At 34.5% G+C, this 22,909-nt stretch overlaps 1 protein-coding gene across 1 annotated transcript in view; it reads left to right on the top strand.

Moving 5' to 3' along the window:
* Positions 1 to 440: 440 nt before the first annotated feature.
* The window catches only part of LOC114334685 (protein-associating with the carboxyl-terminal domain of ezrin), a 70,168-nt gene continuing 47,699 nt past the window's right edge, over positions 441 to 22,909 (top strand). The window contains exons 1-2 of the mRNA XM_028284788.2: positions 441 to 808; positions 19,562 to 20,018. Coding sequence (XP_028140589.1) covers positions 608 to 808; positions 19,562 to 20,018 — 658 coding nt within the window. The 5' untranslated portion in view covers positions 441 to 607. The remainder of the gene's footprint in view (positions 809 to 19,561; positions 20,019 to 22,909) is intronic.

Here is a 22,909-nt window from a genome sequence, read left to right on the forward strand (position 1 = left end):
CGCGTATTTTCTCCTTTAAATTACTCCGATTTAAGGTGGGATTTGCACCTAAATTATATTTGAACTTATGTATATACACACACAAAGAACAAATTCCCGCATCAAACTAAAATTTCACAAAAATGTGACTTGGCGGGTTTTGCATCTCTAGCAACACTGCCGAGGTATCAAATAGAGGGCCTATTTATACTGTAGCGCAAAGAATCCAATTGTAATGGTTTTTATTTAATCTAACACAAACTATTATTTATTTTAATATACTATTTTAGTTGGGACTACGTCACAATTTTACTTTGAAATTAAGTTTAATTATTGACGATTTCAAAATAAACATTAATGCTCAATATTTTGTAAATGAAAAACAGCTACGTAAAGAAGAAGAGTAGTATTTCTATTATTTTTAGATATCTTTTTAGATAACCTAACCTTTTTTAAATTAATAATAATAATAAACGTCATAATAATAAGACGTCACAAGAATGTGTGATTAAAACAGAAAAATGATATTCTCATTCTCATAAATATTTTACATAGTTTATAATAGGATAATTCCTAATATATCAAAACTTAATAACGTATAACTATATAGTAGTAACCAAAATTAAACATGGGCAATGAGCAGTCTACTAATATACCAGGTATAGATATTAGGGAAAAAGCAGTAGAGGTTTGTGATTTTTGGACACAGCATTCCGCAGTAATTTTTAATCAAGAAAGCAGTTCGCATTTAACTGTATTTATTGGAGAACTATTTATGGACACTGCTTATTTATGGAAGTCACAACCTCCTCTCCAAATAAATTCAAAGGTAAAGCTTATTTAACCTTTAAATTACTGGGAAGGTACACATGTAACTATTTCTGTTTAAATTCTTTTTATTCTGCTTTTAAAAAAGATCCAGGTGACTGATTTCTTAGAACTCAAAAAGAGGTACAAGAAATTTGAATGCTTAAACATTTTTAGACTTTTTCAGGTAATTCAAAGTGGCAAAAACTAGATTATATTTCTGGACCTCGGAGGTAAACTACACTATGTCATTTCGAGCAACTGTGTTTAGTTTAGCGTGTGTTTGCAACAAAGTTTAGAGCACTTAGGATGTTAATAAAATCATGAAATATCCACATCCAATAACCATATTCCACACCTTGATATTAAAATATCAGATATATTTAGTAAACTCTCTTCTTTGGATGTTAACAAAGGGCCTGGACCAGATGGGCTACCTACCTTATTCTTAAAAAAATGCTCCTTTATTCTTTCAAGACCTCTACCACATTTTCAAGCTCTCCCTCCAAACTGGAATCTTCCCCGACTACTGGAAAGACAGCTTTTTAAAGCCCATCTTTAAATCCGGTGACAAAACCTGTGTAACAAACTATCGTCCCATTAGTATAATCAGTGCAATCCCCAAGGTATTTGAAAGTCTGGTATGTGACATTCTAACCCCTCTATTTGAACCTCTACTATTGTTTGTTTTTTAACCAAGAGGAGTGATTCAAATTTACCGCACCGTAATGCTTGTTTCTAATTGGTCCAACCGTAGGCAAGTTTACTCCACTGTTATTAAATTTTGACACTAATGACATTTATGAAATTTTGGAACTTCTGTCATTTTATAGGTTAATTAAGTATATCGGCGATTTTTTGTGTTTTCTGCATTATTCCTTAAATTTTTATATTTTTAGTCAATTTTTGTATAAAAACAGTTGTTTTTAGAACTCTTTAGCGATGTGTTAGTATAATATAATATGTATGGATTATCATCGAAAGCTGATATGATCAACGAAAAAAGAAGATGAATTTGGTGAATTTTCTAGCAATTTTCTTGGGTGTGAATCTGTTTTTTTAGTTTACTCCTCTTGGTTAAAAAATCAACTATAGTCCAACAACAGTTTGGGTTTAGACCACGAAAATCTACAGAATTAAATCTTCTGTCAGGTGGACTTCTTGCTGGACATAGGTCTGGATCCCGTGTATGAAAAAAAAGTTGATTAATAGCAAGCTGAAAATTTGTTAATAGCTTAAGGGTGTCTAGTCAGATAAACTTTGATATATGGGAACACTGGAACAGGGGCAGTTTTAATTGTGGAATAGGTTAAAAATTTGGAATGGCCAGACCACGAAAACGGCACGTTTATTTTGTCCTACAGAATAGACTTAAACTCTCCGAACAGAGATTATACTCTCATGCAAAAATCAGACTGCTATTTATCACCTGTCATAATTCCTGTCATTTGACAAATTCTACATGTTCCACTCATTAAAACGCCCATTTGGTGATAAATAGCAGTCTGATTTTTGCATGAGAGTTTAATCTCTGTTCGGAGAGTTTAAGTCTGTTCTGTCGGACAAAATACATGTGCCGTTTTCGTGGTCTGACCGTTCCAAATTTTTAACCTGTTCCACAATTAAAACTTCTCCTGTTCCAGTGTTCCCATATATCAAAGTTTGTCCAACTAGACATCCTTAAGATATTAACAAATTTTCAGCTTGCTATTAATCAACAACAAATCAAACAACATCAACAACAAATCAAAAAATACTGTTCCAATAAATAGACAAAAACCAAATAGTTTAAACTATGACAAATACAAACCAATTTTTGGAAATAAAGTAGTCAGTAATTTTACAACCGTCCCTAAAATGGGTCACGTTCATGTGTCGCGTGTGGGTGTAGAAATGGAAAGTGAGGACCTTTTAAATGTTCTAAAAGAGACTGCTCCAGATATTAATTTTAAATGTGTTCAATGGCATAAAACGGAAACAGCATCATCCTTTAAAGTTTCTTTCCCCTTAGAAAAACTTAATGAAATAAATAATCCATCATTATTGCCCCAAGGGGCAATTGTTCGAAGATTTAAATTTAAAGGAAATTTTCAAAACAGTGCAGCCGTATTGGAAAAGGACTAGTCAACACAAATAGAAAAAATATTGATGTTAACGTAGGAAGTTTAGAAGTTCCTGAAAAACATAATAATATTTTAATTGGCGATAACTTGGTGAGTGTGTTCCATGTTAATGTTCAATGTTTAGCAAATAAAATAGAAATGATTGATTTATTTTTGTTGGAATTAAACTTTGACGTTGTCTGCTTCTCATAGCACTGGCAGAGTGAAGCAAATCTCAGATACATAAATATCGATAGGTATTTACTTGCTAGCAGTTTCTGTAGGAAGAATAAAAAGAATGGTGGTACTGTAATCTATGTTAAAAATACTTTAAAATTTGAAGCTATAAACTGCGATAGTTTTAATATTGAACAAACATCTGAATTTTGTGGAATTTTTATTCAAGATATTAACACTGTTGTATTGGTAGTGTATAGATCTAGTAAATGTAACGATTTTAAGTCTTTTTTCAAAAATTTTGAAAATCTATTGGATCACATTATGAGGCCAAATTTGAATGTAGTGATTTTGGGAGATTTTAATATCAATTTTAAAGGAAAAACACCAAACATTAGTGAATTGACTTCTATAACATCATCTTTTGGTATAAAACACACAATTTATGACTATACTCGAGTTACTGCTACATCTGCCACTTGTATAGACAATATTATGACAAATTTTGAAGAAAATCAGTTTCAGACAAATGTCCTTGAACCTTGTTTTTCAGACCATCGCGGACAGTATATTAATTTAATCAAATCATCAAATAAATTAAAATCAAGTGTTTGCACTAGAGCCTTTACACAGGAAGGTATTTTAAAAATGAGAAACTTTTTATCAGAGTTGGACTGGAACATTTTTGATAGTGATTTTGATGTAGATTGCTTAGCAACGTTTTTAATAGATAATTATAATTATGCAGTATCTCATTATTTTCCACTAAAAACATTGTTTATTAAAAATAAAAAATGTCCTGTAAATTAGTTTAATGACAACTTAAAAAATATGAGAAATTATCTGCACTCTTATAAAATATGTGCTGATTCTAGTAAAAATCCAATACATTACAATGAATATAAAAAATACAAAAATCATTATAATTCCGAGTTGAAAAACGCGAAAAAGATGGCTTATGAGAAATTAATATTAAGATAATTAGATGGAAGTTGGTTTAGTTAGTTGGAAGATAATTAACTATGAGCGTAACAAAACAAATAGTTCACATAATATAACAACCAATTTATCTTGTGACACTTTCAATAACTTTTTTGTTGAAATTGCTGAGAACATTATAAAAACCCTTCCTAATACATGAGACGACATAATCTTGAAATATCAAAACTTCCCAGCTCCATCAAGTTCATTCTTTCTATCTCCAACTACTCAACAAGAAGTATCGGAGGTTATAAATTCACTAAAAAATTCAAATTGTTTGGATACAAATGAGCTAAACGCTTCTTTTATAAAAAATACTTGTGAAATAATTACTGATCCTTTAACACATCTCATTAATAACATTTTTTCAATCGGGATATTTCCAACTGGATTTAAATACTCCAAAATTGTTCCTGTATTTAAGAAGGGCGATCGTGATCTTGTAGACAATTATAGACCAATTTCTATCGTTTCCATATTCAGTAAAATAATAGAAAAAATTCTGAAGCAACGCATAATATCGTACTTTGAAACCAATAACTTTCTTACCAGTTCACAATATGGGTTTATAGTATTGTAACAAAATAATTATTGACCTACCCTCGTATACCAGCTCCCGTCTCCGCACAGACAGAACACTATCGATGTTTCGAGATACGCCGATGCAGCGCCGATGACGTGCAAGCGGTCACATGGACATAGCTGGAGATATATAGATATTTCTGGAATATCTGTATCGCATATATAAATAGGACATATTTGTAAATAGAGTTAGTCTTAAGCTAAAGTTTGTAAAGTAAACTTGTATAAATAAAAAATAAAGTCGTATATAAATTACGAACCGCTAGTTTTATTGTAATTAGAAGTAATTACACTAATCACGCTACAGTTGGTGTCGGTGTTCGGTTAACTTAGTGCGATATAAATAAGTGAATTACAGAGAGACTTTAAAAGACTTTTGAACTTTATTCGTCGGGAATAACCGGAGTGCGTTAATTGTTCGGTATTCGGAAAGACTTTAAAATACTTTTGGACTTTATTCGTCGGGAATAGTTAAAGTGCGTTGATTGTTCGGTATTCGGAAAGACTGTTAAAAGACATTTTGGAAAGTACGTGTGTGCCGACCAAAGATGTTGCTACAAGAACTTACAGTAAAACAGCTCCGTGAACAGCTCGGAAACGGGATCTGGACAGCAGTGGGCTCAAGATAGTCCTACAAGCACGACTCGAGGATGTCCTCACGAAGAACGGAGAAGACCCAAAGACGTTCCACTTCCAGTCAGCAGAACAAGTAATCTTATCGAAATTAAAAACTGTTTCTGAAACGATCGATGAAACTTCTAGAAGAAGCGACGAGAAACTTGAAGAAGTTAGTAGAAGAAGCGACGAGAAACTTGAAGAAGTTAGTAGACAGAACAACGAGAAATTTGAAAGTGTTTCTCAAAAGATCGATGAAACTTCTAGAAGAAGCGACGAGAAACTTGAAGAAGTTAGTAGACAGAACAACGAGAAATTTGAAAGTGTTTCTCAAAAGATCGATGAAACTTCTAGAAAAAGCGACGAGAAATTTGAAAGTGTTTCTCAAGTAATTAAAGACGTTTGTAGACAGAATGACGAGAAATTTGAAGAAGTTTCTAGAACATTCGATAAGATGCAGAAAAGTGTAGAGACCGTAGAAGAAAAGATCAAACAACTAGAGAGCATGATAACCGATACAAAAGTACAACCATCAGTTAATGCAGCAGCGTTAGATCCGGTAGTGAAAGATGAACTACCGAGAGACGAAACGTCGCATAATATGAGATTCAAATTACCACCATTCGATGGAAAGTCCTCTTGGTCCATATATCTTAGACAATTTGAAGCTATTGCGACCGCCAATCATTGGACCAAACAGGAAAAGGCTGTTTCCTTGACTGCTGCTTTGCGAGGTGATGCTGCAGATATATTAAGATCAATTCCTAAGGGTCAAGAAAATTGTTACCAGACCTTGTTCACTCGTCTAGAAAAACGCTATGGAGATGCCCATCTACAACAAGTATACAAAGCACAACTGCGAAGTAGAAGTCAACGAGCAAGTGAGAATCTGCAAGAATTTGAAGCAGATGTGGCTCGTGTGGTGCGGTTGGCTTATCCAGAGGTGCCAGACAGCGTTTTAGAAGAAATTGCAGTAGATACCTTCGTCAGTGGGCTGAAAGATAATGAACTACAGAAAGCTTTACGACTAGCAAGACCGAAAGTTTTAGATGAAGCACTTGCTATTGCCTTGGAACACGAAGCAGCTAGCCAAGCTTCACGAAACAATCGAGTAATAACCGTGGAAAAAGGCGATAAGAGAAAAGATGAACGTTTGGTGGAAATGGTACGGAGGGTGATTCGTGACACGATGCCGAAGAGACGCATGAAGAGGGCTGGAAGAGTTGGTTCAAATACAGATGCTTCCTCGATACGGCCATGCAGTGAAAGTTGTAATCACCGGCTTAAAGTAGATGAACAGCTTTGCCCTGTGAGACGAACTACCGTCGTTAATGAGCAATGGCAGCCACAACAGTTACAAGAAGCCCAAGAAGACGATCCATGTATAAAAAGAGTATTGGATTGGATGCGTCGAGGTGAGAGACCTAGTTGGCAAAACATTAGTGCATGTAGTCCGGAAGTCAAGGCCTACTGGAGCCAATGGAATTGCCTGATACTAAAAGATGATCTTCTGTACAGAACCTTTGAGAACGATGATGGTACAGAATCTAAGCTTCAGTTGATTGTACCTAAAAGTAAAGTGTCAGAAGTATTGCGTCAGCTGCATGACGGTACATCAGGTGGACACTTTGGTATTACGAAGACTCTGCAAAAGGTTCGAGAACGGTTCTATTGGGTGAACTGTAAAGATGATGTAAGAAGATGGTGCCAGAAATGTGAATTGTGTACATCCGGTAATGGTCCAGTTGGTAAAAAGAGAGCACCCATGAGACAGTACAATGTTGGCAGTCCTATGGAAAGAATAGCAATCGACATTGCAGGTCCATTTCCAGAAACTGATGCTGGAAATAAATACATCCTGGTAGCCATGGATTATTTTACGAAATGGACCGAGGCCTATGCATTACCAAATCAAGAAGCTGCTACCGTTGCAGAGGTACTTGTTAAAGAATTCTTCAGCCGATTTGGTGTTCCCTTGGAGATCCACTCCGACCAAGGGCGAAACTTTGAGTCAGCTCTTTTCCAAAACGTTTGTAAATTGATTGGTGTCAATAAGACCAGAACAACACCCCTGCATCCTCAATCAGATGGGATGGTCGAGAGGATGAACCGAACGATGGGTAAACACTTGTCCAAAGTTGTATCTGAACATCAGCGAGATTGGGACCAACACATTCATTTATTCCTGATGGCCTACCGCTCGGCCGTAAATGAAACTACAGGTCAAACACCAACCTGCCTGATGTTGGGTCGTGAAGTTCGTTTGCCCTGCGACCTAGAGTTTGGCTGCAGACCTTCCGAGGAATATGTTGCAGGCGAAGAATACGTAGACCGCCTGAAGTTACGAATGAACAACATTCATGAACTTGCCCGACAACACATCCAGATAGCCAGTGACAGAATGAAAGATCAATATGATTCTCGCTGCAAGAATGAAAGCTTCGAAGTAGGTGATCTTGTCTGGCTTTATAATCCACAACGTCGTCGAGGCCTGTGTCCTAAACTGCAAAGACAATGGGAAGGTCCGTATGAAGTTAAGAAGAAAATAAATGACGTAATATACAGAATTAAGAAGTTACCAAACGGTAAACCAAAAGTTATTCACATAAATCGTCTTGCACCATATGCTGGCTCAAATGAAACAGAGGAAGCCCGAGTCCTCCAACAGGAGATGAAAGATGCACCACAGCCAAGTTTTAAGGAATTTATGTCAAATTACGCAGAAAGAAAGAGTGCTAGATTCGGCGTGACCACAGAAGTTCAGCAAGATCTGTTTGGTGTTCCAGAAAACGTCTCTCTAGCCCACTGTGTTGCACAAGACCTCGAGATGACTAAAGGAATCTCGTCCGTATTCAATAGAAAGTTCGGCCGCCTGGACGAGTTAAGGAATCAACAACCTAAAATTGGAAGAGTATTGCGATTGGAAGATGGTCCTCGATCTTTGCTGTATATAGTGACCAGGAAGTCTTATACGGACACGCCAAGCTACGAGAACATATGGCGTGCTCTAACTAATTTGAAGAAAATGGTCTGTAATTATGACATCAAAGATTTGGCTTTACCAAAAATTGGCCATGCAGTAGAAAATCTGGATTGGAAGATTGTGAGAAGCATGCTGGAAGTGATCTTCAGAGAAACTGGCGTACGGATTACTGTGTGTTGCATGAACCCGAAGATGTCATACCCTTCAAAGACAGTAGACTGTTACTTCTTTTCTAGGGGTGTATGCAGAGCTGGAGAATCCTGTAGATTCCGCCATCCTGGGCCATCTAGAGTTGCTGATCGGGACGCTCAGATCTTAAGAGGGGAGCAGTGTAACAAAATAATTATTGACCTACCCTCGTATACCAGCTCCCGTCTCCGCACAGACAGAACACTATCGATGTTTCGAGATACGCCGATGCAGCGCCGATGACGTGCAAGCGGTCACATGGACATAGCTGGAGATATATAGATATTTCTGGAATATCTGTATCGCATATATAAATAGGACATATTTGTAAATAGAGTTAGTCTTAAGCTAAAGTTTGTAAAGTAAACTTGTATAAATAAAAAATAAAGTCGTATATAAATTACGAACCGCTAGTTTTATTGTAATTAGAAGTAATTACACTAATCACGCTACAGTATTTTTACTACAAAAACGTTATTACGTAGGTCAAAATTTTTGACGTAAGAGAACTGTCAAAACATTAGAATGTGACTTTTCATTATTGCCGTGTTTATAATAAACATAGCAATAATGAAAAGTCACATTCTAATGTTTTGACAGTTCTCTTATGTCAAAAATTTTGACCTACGTAATAACGTTTTTGTGGTAAAAAGACTATAGAAAGGATCGTGCCACAACTCATGCACTCTTAGATGTGATGAGTGGCAAGTGGATGGCCTGGAGAAGCATAACCAAACTGCTGTAACGTTGTGTGATCTTTCAAAGGCCTTCGACTGTGTTTCTCATGAAATTTTACTAAAAAAACTGCACTTTTACGGCATCAGAGGTACTCCTCTAGAACTAATTAAATCTTATCTAAGTGATAGATACCAAGCAGTCAGATACGGAAATTGTCTCTCTGAATTTAAGCATGTTAAGCATGGAGTTCCACAAGGTTCTGTTTTGGGCCCTCTATTATTTATTATATATGTTAATGACTTGCCCAATTTTATGGCTCCATGTAAAACAGTACTATTTGCAGATGACACTACTTTTATTTTTTCTGACAGAAATCATTCTCTTTTAGAAACCAATTCTAGGAACATAAATTCAAATGCTCAATCATGGTTCGCAGCAAATAAACTTAAACTAAATGACACCAAAACTCAAAATTTATTCATTTCAAGTAATCCATTCGATGCTCATGTGGAAAAAAATATTGTAAAATTGCTGGGCATGACAATTGACAACACACTGACTTGGTATAACCATATTGACTATCTCAAAGGCAAACTTTCCAGTACTTTATTTTTACTTAGACAACTAAAACTTGTTACAAGTGTTGATACCTTAAGAACAATTTATTTTTCTCTCTTCCATTCGTTTTTGCGTTATGGCGTTATTTTTGGGGAAACTCTTGCAATGCACTAACAATATTTAAATTGCAAAAAAAAGCAATTAGAATAATTGCAAAAGTTGGTTACTTGGAATCTTGCAAACCATTATTTATTAAATATAAAATAATGCCCTTGCCAACACTATGGCTATACAATGTTCTCGTGGAAACACACAAAACTGCAGATACTTTAGTTAAACAGTCTGGCTTGCATAATTACAGCACAAGAGGTGCAAATAATATCAGAACAGTCAAATATCGTTTGAGTAAATCACAAAAAAACTCAATTGATTTTAACATGTATAATGTCCTACCTATAGATTTTAAAAACCTTACAATCAATAAATTTAAAGTCATTCTGAAAAAATATCTACTGAGATGCTTTTTACTCCGTTAGTGAATATTTCGATTATTGTAAGCAGTATCATGGACATGAATATTACTCACTATGTTTTCCGATGTCATATTTTGTAAATGTGCGTGAATGTATTTATATTTCTATATGTTATATTGTTTATATGTACACATTATCTCATGTATTTTATATATATCAAATTGACTTGCTATGAATTCAAAAATTTTTTTTTTGTAAACGTAGTCAATAAATTTTTGAATCTTTGAATCAACTTTTTTTTCATACGCGGGATCCAGACTTAGCACCTTGGAGAAGGGGTATCAAGTTAATACGATATACACTGACTTCTCCAAGGCATTCGACAGGGTGCCACACAATATTTTGTTGCGTAAGTTAAAACTGATTGGGATTGATGAGCCTTTATTGTCATGGTTCCAAAGCTACTTATCTGATCTTAGACTGATTGTTAAAATTGGCACTTTTCTTTCTAAAATTATCCAAGTTCCATCAGGAGTGCCTCAAGGCTCTCACCTTGGGCCACTCTTGTTTAATATTTTCATAAACGACATAAATGAATGCATCGCAATCAGTGTATTTTTGCTCTTTGCTGATGATCTAAAATTATACCCAGAGGATTGTGAAAAACTACAGTACGATTTAAATAACTTGCTAGAGTGGTGTAAAAGAAATGACATGGAACTTAATCCAACTAAATGTAAAACTATGACTTTTCCCGTTCCAGAAATACTATTGTTTTGGACTACAAATATTAAAAACTAAAACCGGGCAGCCCTATACTTTATTACCAAAATGTTAGAGGACTAAGAACTAAACTGTCTGACCTCAGCTTGAATGTCAGCAACTGTTCCTATGATATCATTATCTTAACTGAAACCTGGCTCACACCTGACATTATGGATGCTGAACTTGGGCTTCTTAACTACAATATCTACAGAACCGACCGCTCTAAGGACTCCAGTGTCTTCAGTAGAGGTGGGGGAGTATTGATTGCCATTAAGAACTCAATTCCTTCTTATCAAATTCAGTCTGATCCTTCGATTGAACAGTTGTTTGTTCTCTTTAATAACAAATCTATAATCGGTACAGTATATTTTCCACCTAAATCTATAGCTACTTTATACCAATCATACTTTGAACAGCTTATCACTATAAGTGAGCAATATTATAGAGCAAACCTTTTTCTATTGGGTGATTTTAATCTTCCATCTGCAGTTTGGGATGTCGATGATTATTGTTCCGTTGCTTCTCCTCAGCCTACAGCTACACAATCTGAAGCTGATTCTATTGAAACTATATCCAATATATGTGCTTTTTTCAATCTCTTCCAGACCAACGAAATAACCAACAATAGAGGAGTTACGCTTGATCTCATTTTATCTCCATTGGGTATTGATGTATTGAAGGCTATCGACACTTTAATTCCAGTGGACACACATCATCCTCCGCTTGAATGCAGTTTGCCACTCAAAATCATAAATGATCATTCATCTGGTGAAGAGTATTATTATGACTTTGTTCATGCTGACTATGCAGCAATTCGTTCTTCCCTTGAAGCAATTAATTGGGATGGTGCACTTCAAGGAAAAGAGCTCTCTGACATGGTTTCTGTATTTTACGACATTTTTTATTCCATCATTGATCGTTTTGTTCCGCTAAAAAAAATCTGTGATAAGAAATATCCATGCTGGTACTCCTCTGAGCTGAAGAAGTTGCTTCACGAGAAGAAATCAGCGCACAAGATATATAAGAGCACAAGGTGTCCAGAAAGTTATGCAGCATTTAGTAGCTTAAGAACTAGATGTAAATTTTTATCAAGACAGTGTTATGCTGATTACATTCAACGTACCGAACATTCTATTGTTAATAACGTTAAATCCTTTTGGAAATTTGTAAGTAGTAAAAGGGAAAATAACGCTATACCTAATACAATGACTCTTGGAGATCGTACTGCCTTCAATGGAACTGATATTGCTAATTTTTTTGCTAACCAGTTCTCTTCCGTCTATACTAACCAATCCTTACATCCGCATGTAACCCAGATTTCACCTTTGGTTAATGTGTCTAATTATCACATTGAAATTTCAAAAATCTACGAAAAACTGTCTGAACTCAATACCAACAAAGGTCCTGGTCCTGATGGAATTCCCCCCACTTTCCTTAAAACATTCAGCTTCATTCTATCACGCCCACTTTTTTTATATATTTAATAAGTCTTTATTAACAGGGGAATTTCCAGACTACTGGAAAAACTCTTATGTCACTCCAATATATAAATCAGGTCGAAAATCGGATATAGGTAATTATCGTCCCATTTGTATTCTTAGTGCTATTCCTAAAGTTTTTGAGAGCATTATTTCCGATTTTTTAAGTTATGACTTCTCGCCAATTATAGGGGCCCAACAATTTGGATTTACATCCAAAAAATCAGCAGAATTGGGTCTCATAACATATGTTGATTTTTTGACAGATGCTCTTGAGAGGGGTTTACAAGTTGACTCTGTGTATACTGACTTTTCCAAAGCTTCCGACAAAGTTAACCATGAGCTCTTGATTCATAAACTTTATTTATACGGAGTTGATGGCCTTATATTGAAGTGGCTCAAGAGCTATCTTACGCAAAGATCACAAATTGTCAGGGTTAATCATCACTATTCTCATACCATCTCTGTTACCTCAGGTGTACCACAAGGATCACACTTGGGACCTCTGTTGTTTAATATATTTATCAATGATCTAATACCCTGTTTCCAAGTAAGTGAAACTTTGTTATTCGCTGATGATTTAAAATGTTTTAAAATAATCATATGTGAGGCTGATTCGCTTAGTCTACAAGGCGATATTGATCGCCTATCTAACTGGTGTATGCAAAATGGTATGTGTTTGAATGCATCCAAATGCCATATTCTTCGTTTCCACCGAACTCATCATCCAATCATCTTCGAATATAGTATAAATAATCTGACCTTACATTCTGCCGCTGAAACTAGGGATCTAGGTGTGATCATTGACTTCGCCCTTAGCTATAAATCACACATTTCTAGTACAATACAGAAGTCTATGAAGATGCTTGGCTTTATAAAAAAACCACCAGAGACTTTACAAACATCTCAGCTATTAAATCCCTTTATTTCTCCCTGGTTAGATCTCATTTCTATTACTGTTCCACAATTTGGTCCCCCCATTACTTTACTCATAAACTGAAACTTGAGGCTGTCCAACACAATTTTCTGATATATATACTGCCACTAAGATGCATGTATACTACGACTATTCTGTATTAGAGCGCATACTGAACTTACCTCCTCTTGAGGTACGCAGAAAACAAAGAGACTTAATAATTTTATTTAAAATTATCAACGGGCTGTGTAACTGCCCCGAGCTTCTCTCCAAAATATCTCTATTTGTCCCCAGTCGTTCGACTAATAGGCAGGTGCAAACCTTTCATGTCTCTTTTCATAGATTCAGTTATTCTTACAACACATTTATTCCTAAAACTCTTCGATTAGCTAACTCATTAAATAACCTCGAAATTTTTAATATATCAGTTTCCCGCTTTAAAAACCATATTTCTTCCCTAACTTTTTAACTTTTTAATATTTTCGGCCAGAGCTTTTGTATTGTGATTAGTGTTACATGACCTGTATGTATTAGATAACTCAAAACCGTTATACCTTGGAACATTTCTGAATTGATTTAAGTGATATCTTTTGTTTGTAATTGTACTGACCTAATGTTATCGTATTCTTTTTTTTTTCTTTTTTGTAACTGTACTACTCATAGCATTATTTTTATGTTATATAAATTATGTTATATAATTTAGAACACTGTAACATTTATATCTGAATAGGGCTTGCCCGTGAATAAATAAATAAATAAACAATATTGGTCACTATACTCTCGAAAGAACTTCCCTTTTTAAAGACTTGGGGGTCACCCTTGATACAAACTTACAGCTTTCACATCATCTGGAGAATGTTGTTAATAAGGCTTTCCAGATGCTTGGTTTTATTAGAAGATGCACCCAGGACTTCACAAATATTACAGCTTTAAAAACCCTCTACTGTGCCTTGGTCCGTCCCCATCTTGAGTATGCCTCCTGTGTATGGTCTCCTTTTTATGGAGTGCATACTAATGCTCTTCAGTTAGTTGAACATACATTTTTAAAGCAAATTGCATATAGACTTAATATCTTGGACAACTACAATGATGCAGATATTCTTAATATCCTGGATATGGCACCGGTCACTGCTCATCATAAGAGAAGGGATCTCATCACTTTCCACAACATCCTACATGGAAAAACTGGAACTCCAGAGCTTCTTCAAAAAATTAATATTCATGTCCCACTAAGAACAACCAGGGCTACAGTTAGTTTCCATTACCCAATCCACCATACTAACTATGGTCTTAACAACTTCCTCACTAGAACTGCCAGACTAGCAAACCAGCACCTTAATATTGACCTTTTTCAAACTTATAGCAAGTTCCTGAGTCAGGTTTTAGTAAACATTAACTACTTATTGTGCTGTAAAAATAATAATAATAATAATAATAATAAACTCAAAAGTGACTTGTCTGCTTATGTCCGCCGACCACACTAATTAATGTCCTTAGGTATGATTATTTATGTAATTTGTATTGGCAACATATTTTATTTATATTGATAATTTGTATTTTTTGTTGTCTTTATTGTATGTAATTTATATTTTAATCTATTGTTTTTTTTCTGTAAATGGTTGTAACCGTATATAAATAAAAAAATCTGATATATCCCATAATTAGTTGAAAGACAATATGACTATATTTTAATGATAATATATAACCCATTTGTGTAATCCAAAAGATGTCACTCTAGCACAGTATAGTTTTGTTACTACAAAACCTTAATTTTCAATTGAAAGTACAGTACAACCTGCCATATCCGGACCTGTCATATCTGGACCTCCCCATATCCGGACGGTTCTGCGCCGTCCGAAGGCAGTCCTGCTGTTGGACAGCGCACTAAAAGAAGAACTAAAAGATGGCGAAATAATGTGTTATAGAATCTATAAAACGTGTCTATCGACGAAAGTTATTGACGGCGTTGATTACTGGAATGTATGAAGAAGAAAACCTTTCAGAGACTGTAAAAGAAGTAGTGGTCTTGATATCCGGATTTTTTCATATCCGGATCGATCTGTCACCACATTGTTCCGGATATGGCAGGTTTGACTGTATTTATAATTAATTACAAAAGATAGGTTATCTATTGTCCGACAAAGGACCCCACAGAAACCTTATAGTGCAGTGACTGAAGGTGGATCTGAGCTATTACCTCCGATTTCGTTGAACCTTCGTCGATTTGCATGAAAATTGGTGAGTGGTTAGAGGATATCTCAAGGAACAAAGGTGACATGGTACCCACTTGTGCTTTTACCCTGGAGGTGGATTTACCCTTCTCAGGGGTGAAAATTATTTTATTGAAGATAACCCCATAATTCGATAGAGGGACAAATTCTATGCAACATTTGTTATATAAAGTTACTAAAATAAACCAAAACATTTGAGTTATTAAAGATCAAAGATTTTAATTTTTCGTGAGAAAAATGCATGTTTTTAACCAATTTTCCATAAATAACTCAAAAACTATAAGTTTTTACAAAAAAGCTATTATTACCAAAATTGAAGCTAATAAAAAACGAAATAAACTCCTTACTAGAAAAATCTTTTAGTGTTAACTAAAAGTGAGTTATAGGTAATTAAATGTATAATATTTATTTCGGCGGGTACCCAAATCTAAGTATTCAAGTTTGAATAACGAGAAAATTATGAATTTTATAACATAAACTTATTAAACATTTAATTTGTCAAAATACTTAGAAATATCTATCTTGATAGCATTAAAATTCATGCTCCAAGAATTTTTAAAAATTTATCTTAAAAATTTTTCCAAAAAATGTTATTGTTTTTTTTTAATAACTCCGTTAATTTTTACGATATCAGGTTCACCTAAAAACGATTTGAAAGTTAATTCCAAGGGCTATTAAACCACGTTGAAGTTAAGCTCTTAGACCCCTTACTTTTTTCAAAATAAAAGGTTAAATGGCCCCGGTTACATGGTTCTCACAGCAAAATTTAAGCTTTAAACGTTTCTATCTCGGTTATTTTTTACCCTACAGAACTAGTAAAAACGGTGAAATATTTGATACAGAAGACACTAAAATTTTGTTATATATAATTTTTTACGTATATTGAGTATTTTTGGAGTTATTATCCAAAGAAAATGAAAATTACGATGATTTTAAAAATTCTGTTTTTTTTAAATTACATCTTTTTTTCAAAAATATGCATTCTAAACCAGTCAAAATTGTTGAAATTATTACTTATGCGAATATAAAGAAACTCTTGTAATAATAACTGTAAATTTAAATTTTTGTGGAAATGGCGTAAATTTTATTTTTTCACTTTTTCTTAAAAAATTCTCTTATTTTTATCATAACTTGCTTAATTTTGATGCTATTAATTTCTTCTGGAGCTCATTTGATAGGTATTTCGAAGTACTTTGACAAGAGTTTACCAGGCATATTCTATAAAATCCATCGTTTTTCCGTTATTTAAGCTTGAATTATGAGTACTCTTCGAAAAAAATATACATTCAATTATCCATAACTCACTTTGAATTAACATTGGTTTAGTTTTTTAGGTGAAAAGTGAATTCAATTTTTTATTATCTTCAATTTTTGTAACACTTTTTTAACTTTTTGTAAAAGCTTATAGTTTTTGACTTTACGTGAAAAACAGCCTTAAAACATGCATTTTTTTACGAAAAAAATAAAATCTTTGATCTTTAATAACTGAAATAGATTGAGTTGATTTACAAAATATTGATTTACATTAATAATTTTTTATAATAAATTTTGCTTAGAATTTGTCCCTCTATCGATTTATGGTATTATTTTCAATAAAATTATTTTTACCCCCGAGAAGGGGTGGCATCCAGCCCCAGGGTAAAAGCGCAAGTTGGCATCATGTCACCTTTGTTCCTTGAGGTATTCTCTAACTACTCACCAATTTTCATGAAAATCAATGGAGGTTCAACGAAATCGGAGGTGAAAACCTTCAGTGACTGCACTATTATGAGAAATGGCTCTCTGTCAAATGCTCTGAAACTTTGGGTTCTGGTAGTCCTTGCTCATACAGACTGTATGACTTGTACACACTTCTAAATAGGTCAAACCGGCAAACAGGTGTATGTTCTCAAAGAAATTGAAAGTGTGTAAAAAACACACACTTTGGAACATAATATCATTTATGATATTATGTTAAGTTCATTTATGATATTGTGTGTTACCACACTTTTTTACACACCTTCAATTTCTTTGAGAACATACACCTGTTTGCCGGTTTGACCAAAAAAATCATAGTTTTAAGATATAAACCTCTGAGGCTGAGGTTATAGGTACTGCCAGTGAGTAGGTTTGAGTTGGAATAATTTCATTCTCTCGAGAATGGGCGACTCTGGAGGTAGATTCCGAAAGAGGTCGATTTTTATTTTTAAATTATAATTTTTTGGCGTATATATCATACTAGTGACGTCATCCATCTGGGCGTGAAGACGTAATGGATGATTTTTTAAATGAGAATAGGGGTCGTGTGATAGCTCATTCGAAAGGTTATTCAATTCTCTATCCACTAATATAAACATTAACATTTATCATCATCACTGGCTCGACAGCCCTTTCTGGGTCTTGGTCTGTTCCAGGATTATTCTCCATTCTGATCTGTTTCGTGCTTTTTTTCTCCAGTTTTTTATTTTTAAGGTTATTATATCATTTTCTATTTGTTCTAAATATCTCAGCTTGGGTCTTTCTCTTGTTCTTTTTCCTACTGGCATCTGTTTGAATATTTTGTTTGGTATTTCGCCTTCTTCCATTCTTTCTACATGTCCCATTCAACGCAGCCGTCCTATTTTAATGAATGTTATGATATCCGGATCCTGGTACATTTCGTATAGTTCAAAGTTGTACCTTCTTCGTCTTTGTTTGTTTCCTCTCTTTTAGTGAGTGTCCAGGTTTCTGAGCCGTATGTGAGTACCGGTCTTATTAAGGTTTTGTATATTTGGCATTTTGTTTTCCTTGCGACGTTATCTGATCTTAGTTGCCGAATTAAGCCATGGTAACTTTTATTGGCAATAAATATTCGCCTCTTCACTTCCTCCGCTACGTTATTATCAGACGTGACTAGGGATCCCAAGTATGTATTCTCCTATTGTTATATTTTGTGGCTGCCTTATTTCTGTGTTTTTACTTACCTGCATATATTTTGTTTTGTTCTGGTTGATTTTAAGGCCACTATTTTGTGCAGCTCGTTCTATTTGATTGAATGCCTCTATCATTTCTCTTCTTGAAAACATTAACAATAACATAATTATTTATACAGGCCTAAAAATTTTTTTTGAATCAAATTAATTGAGACAAAAAGAAGAATGGGTATAATTTATTTAATTCAAAATACATTTTACTGTTGTCCGAACACAGGAAAAAATGTTTATTTGATAAATAAATATTGTTTTTCGCTTAAATTCAATATTAAAGCTGCCACCCACCTGCCTCTTAGCAGTTTGAACATTTAATTTAAGCAAAAAAGCAATGTTTATTTTTCAAATTAACATTTTTTTCTATTTTCTGACAGCAGTAAAATGTATTTTGCATCAAATAAATTACATACATTCTTCTTTTCTCTCTCAATTAACTTAATTCAAAAAAAAATTTTTGGGCGCCCTATATAAATATTTATGTATGTTAATGTTTATATTAGTGAATAGAGAATTAAATAACCTTTCGAATGAGTTATCACACGACACTTGTTCTCATTTAAAAAAATCATCGATTGCGTCATCACGCCTAGATGGATGACGTCACTAGTATGATATATATATGCGAAAAAATTATAATTTAAAAATAGAAATCGACCTGATTCGGGATTTATCTCCAGAGTCGCCCATTCTCGAGAAAATGAATTTATCCCAATTCAAACGTCCTCACTGTACCTATAACCTCAGAAGCTTATATCTTAAAACCGTGACTTTTTGGAGCCATGGGCCCATTGAGTCTTTTGTTCTACACATCAAGGACTACCAGAACCCAAAGCTTCAGAACATTTGACAGAGAGCCATTTCCCATAAGTTTTCTGTGGGATCCTTTACAGCCTTGTTTCTTTAGTCCAACAACGTAAATATGTTAATTATGGCAGGTTATGTTTTGCGATAGCAAGCGTAAAGTGTAAAGTAGCAATATCTATTTCCATCTCCACTTCAATTAAAAAATCTTAGTAGCTGTAATTTTTTCTTAAACGTCTAAGTGAATGATAAAATATGTTTATTATATTACTAAAGATATTGTTTTTTATTTTTTCAGCATTTGATGATATACAGACATCCCTGCATTGTAAAATATGTATCTTCTTGGCATAAAGACTTGGCAAAGTATTATCTGGCCGTTGAAGAAATAACCCCCTTGTCTCAGGAAATTGCAAAACTAAGTGGTCTTGAAATTTCAGTTGGATTACATTCCATTCTGAAAGCACTTAATTTTTTACACAGTCATGCCGAAGTATCTCACAATAATTTGTGCATATCCTCAATATATGTATCAAAAGAAGGAAATTGGAAATTGGCTGGAATGGAATTTTTATGCAAATACAAAGATTTAACTGTGGATTATTTAAACAAATGTAAGTCCAATAGGTACAGTAAATCAGTTGACCCAAATGAGGAAAAACTGTTCCAGATGAGTTCGACTAGGAAAGATTTTATTGATATCTATGCATTTGGAGTGTTAGCATCTGATCTATTAAAAACTTTTAAGGATGAAAGTAAGTAGCACTTATTTATTCATCTTTATTGTCTTTGAATGACGTATACTATGTATCACTCTTACACACTCCATCATAACAATGCCGCTTCATGTTTCCTTTTTGTACGGATATCATAGTAATACTCTTCTAAAAAAAATTATTTCCCAGTTGAGGCATTTTTTCTTTATTGAAGTTATACTTCTTTAGGCACGAGGGTGAATTTTTACATTCCCTGGCGCATGCGCACACCGACAGTATGTTAGTCGCTACATCTTTATGTAGCTCAAATAAGGTGTGCGTGAAAAGAATATATTATTAGTGTTTTTAGTAAATATATTTATTATAATTTTTGTGTCTTTGGATTGGTCTTCCTCGGGAATAAGATATTTTATAATAATAGTAAGTATATTTAAAGTATTTTTGTATACTTCACTTGGTCTATTAAATTTGTCAGTATGTATGAGAAATCTTGTAACCTGTCAAAGCAAAGGGAGTATAGCGCAGTGGTAGAGCGCATGACCAGAGATCGAGAGGTCCCCGGTTCAAATCCCCGTGTGTTTTCTAATTTTTTTTATTTTTCTTATTGATTTAATAAAATTTTTTGGAAAGTACTAAGTAAAAATTAGTTTAATCTTTAAATAAAATACAAATAACCTGTTGAAAGTATATTTATTTCGTTGAAATCATATAATAGAAGTATAACTTCTTACGTGCGTACAAAGTACACACACATTCTTTTTTTTTTATTTTATTTTTTTCAATTACTTTAAAGCGAAATTACATGGTTCACTTTTGCCTTTCAATTTGGATGAAGCAACCAAATTGGCCGATGTAAACATGAAAATAAATCATTTTTTGTCATTGTATCTTGTCTTTCAGTGGCGTTGAAATAATTGAACATGCTCAATATTTTCACTTCTAGCGTTCAATCTTCAACGCGGTTGAACGAGAAACACAAGAATTGAACAATTTCACTTTTACAGTAAGTTGTGCATGCTACACTGTCGAAAAGGGGAGTATTTGGACGATACATATCTACTTTACTTACTACCAAGGAATATACACGCATATGCATATGTGTCTATTCGTTGCTACTACAGCACAACCAGCTTCACTTTGGATGTGAACTGATGTTGACGTTCGGTTTTTCCAAATTTTTTCAATTTTATTTAGGTACCGTCTCGCCAAGTAAAACACTTGCACGGTACCAAAATACAATTTAGAAAATATGAAAAACAGAACGTCGACAACAGTGCGCATCTAAATCTCAAATACAAAGTGAATCTGGTCGTGCTGTACATACCTACGCAATGGTGTTCAAATGGAAGGAAGAGCACACGCCTCTGTCCTTGGTACATTTTAAAAAGTATTCATATCTACGGATGACTATAAACGAACTATAAAATGTAGGCTTATAAAAACCGATATTGTCGTGTACTTACTTACTTAGTCCTAAGGCTTTCTACCTTTAGGTGTAAGGCTGGTGGATTTGAGTTTGGCATTGTAGTCTCCATGCTTTCCGATTTCTTGCACTTTCCAATGCCAATCCCTTCTTCTCGACTTCTTTCCTGATTTCATCTACCCACATAACTCTTGGTGTTCCTCTTTTGTTTTTCCCCTGCACTCTCGTTTCGAACACTCGTTGTCGTGTAAATGGTATTAAATTGCTAATTGAAGATTTGAATATTAGTGATATAACCGAAGAAAACATAAAATTGAAAATTAAAGATATCAATACACGTTATACTTGTGAGTTGATAAAGATAAAACGATCGACCAAAAGCGGCTGTTCCACAGATGATATTATGTTCCAAAGTTGTTTTGGTTTAGATTATATTGAGCATCTCGGTACTCTGTATAATGCTTCTAATGATCCAAGACAATCCCCAGTAGCAAGATGTTTAAGAACGATTTGAAATTTGACTTTTTCGGGCAAAGCGTCCCTCATCATAGTACATATTTTCTTTCTGAATTAACAGTCTAACCATTGTAAGAAGTCATCAAATTTTGTTTCAATCGTGCGGAGATGATTAAGGTATGCATCTGGATCCTTATCTGCCAATTCTCTCAATAGAATGCTTGAAGCTTCTAAGGCTTGTCTTCTTAATACCCATGATCGCACCCACCAACGACGGCGCGGCGTTTCCTTAGCTTGACAGGTTGGCTGCCTACGGGGTGTGCCGGCCTCCTTCGGTAACGCCGACTACCCCGTGAGCCTTACTTCGATTGTGTAATCGATACTCCGTTCGGAGTAGTCGGCGTTGCCGAAGGAGGCCGGCGCACTCTGATCGGAGTATTCGGAAGTCAACGTGTTAAATGACCACAAATTAATGCAACTCCTAAAGGCACGACTTACGGAATTCTTCTGGTTGATTTCTGTGCCCAGATATGTGAAGGCATCCACACGTTCAATAGTATAGTTGTCTATTGCCATATTATTTTCATTGTCAGGTGTTTTTTCATTTCATTTTCATTGTCAGGTCAATTTCGCTAGTTACCGAATTCTTCTGGTTGACTTATGTGCCCAGATATGTGAAGGCATCCACATGTTCAATAGTATAGTTGTCTATTGGTCTATTGCGATATTAGTTTCATTGTCAGGTATTCTTTTGGCGGTCATGTACTTCGTTTTTGTTTCGTTTATTTTAATCCCTCGTTTTCATGATTCTGGATCAATTTCCTTGAATGCTTCCATTCGTCATTGCTTGTTCCTATTAATGATGGCTACATCGTCTGCATGTGCAGTAATTTTTACTGTTTTGTTATTGATATGGCCGGTTATAGTATTTTTACTACAAAAACAAGATTACGTAGGTCAAAATTTCTGACGTCAGAGCACTGCCAAATTATTAGAATGTTACTTTTCATCATGGCCACGTTAATGTCATTAAGTACTTGTCAGATATTTT

The sequence above is a fragment of the Diabrotica virgifera genome, chromosome 2 (assembly GCF_917563875.1).
Source record: "Diabrotica virgifera virgifera chromosome 2, PGI_DIABVI_V3a".
Classification (NCBI taxonomy): Eukaryota; Metazoa; Arthropoda; class Insecta; order Coleoptera; family Chrysomelidae; genus Diabrotica; species Diabrotica virgifera.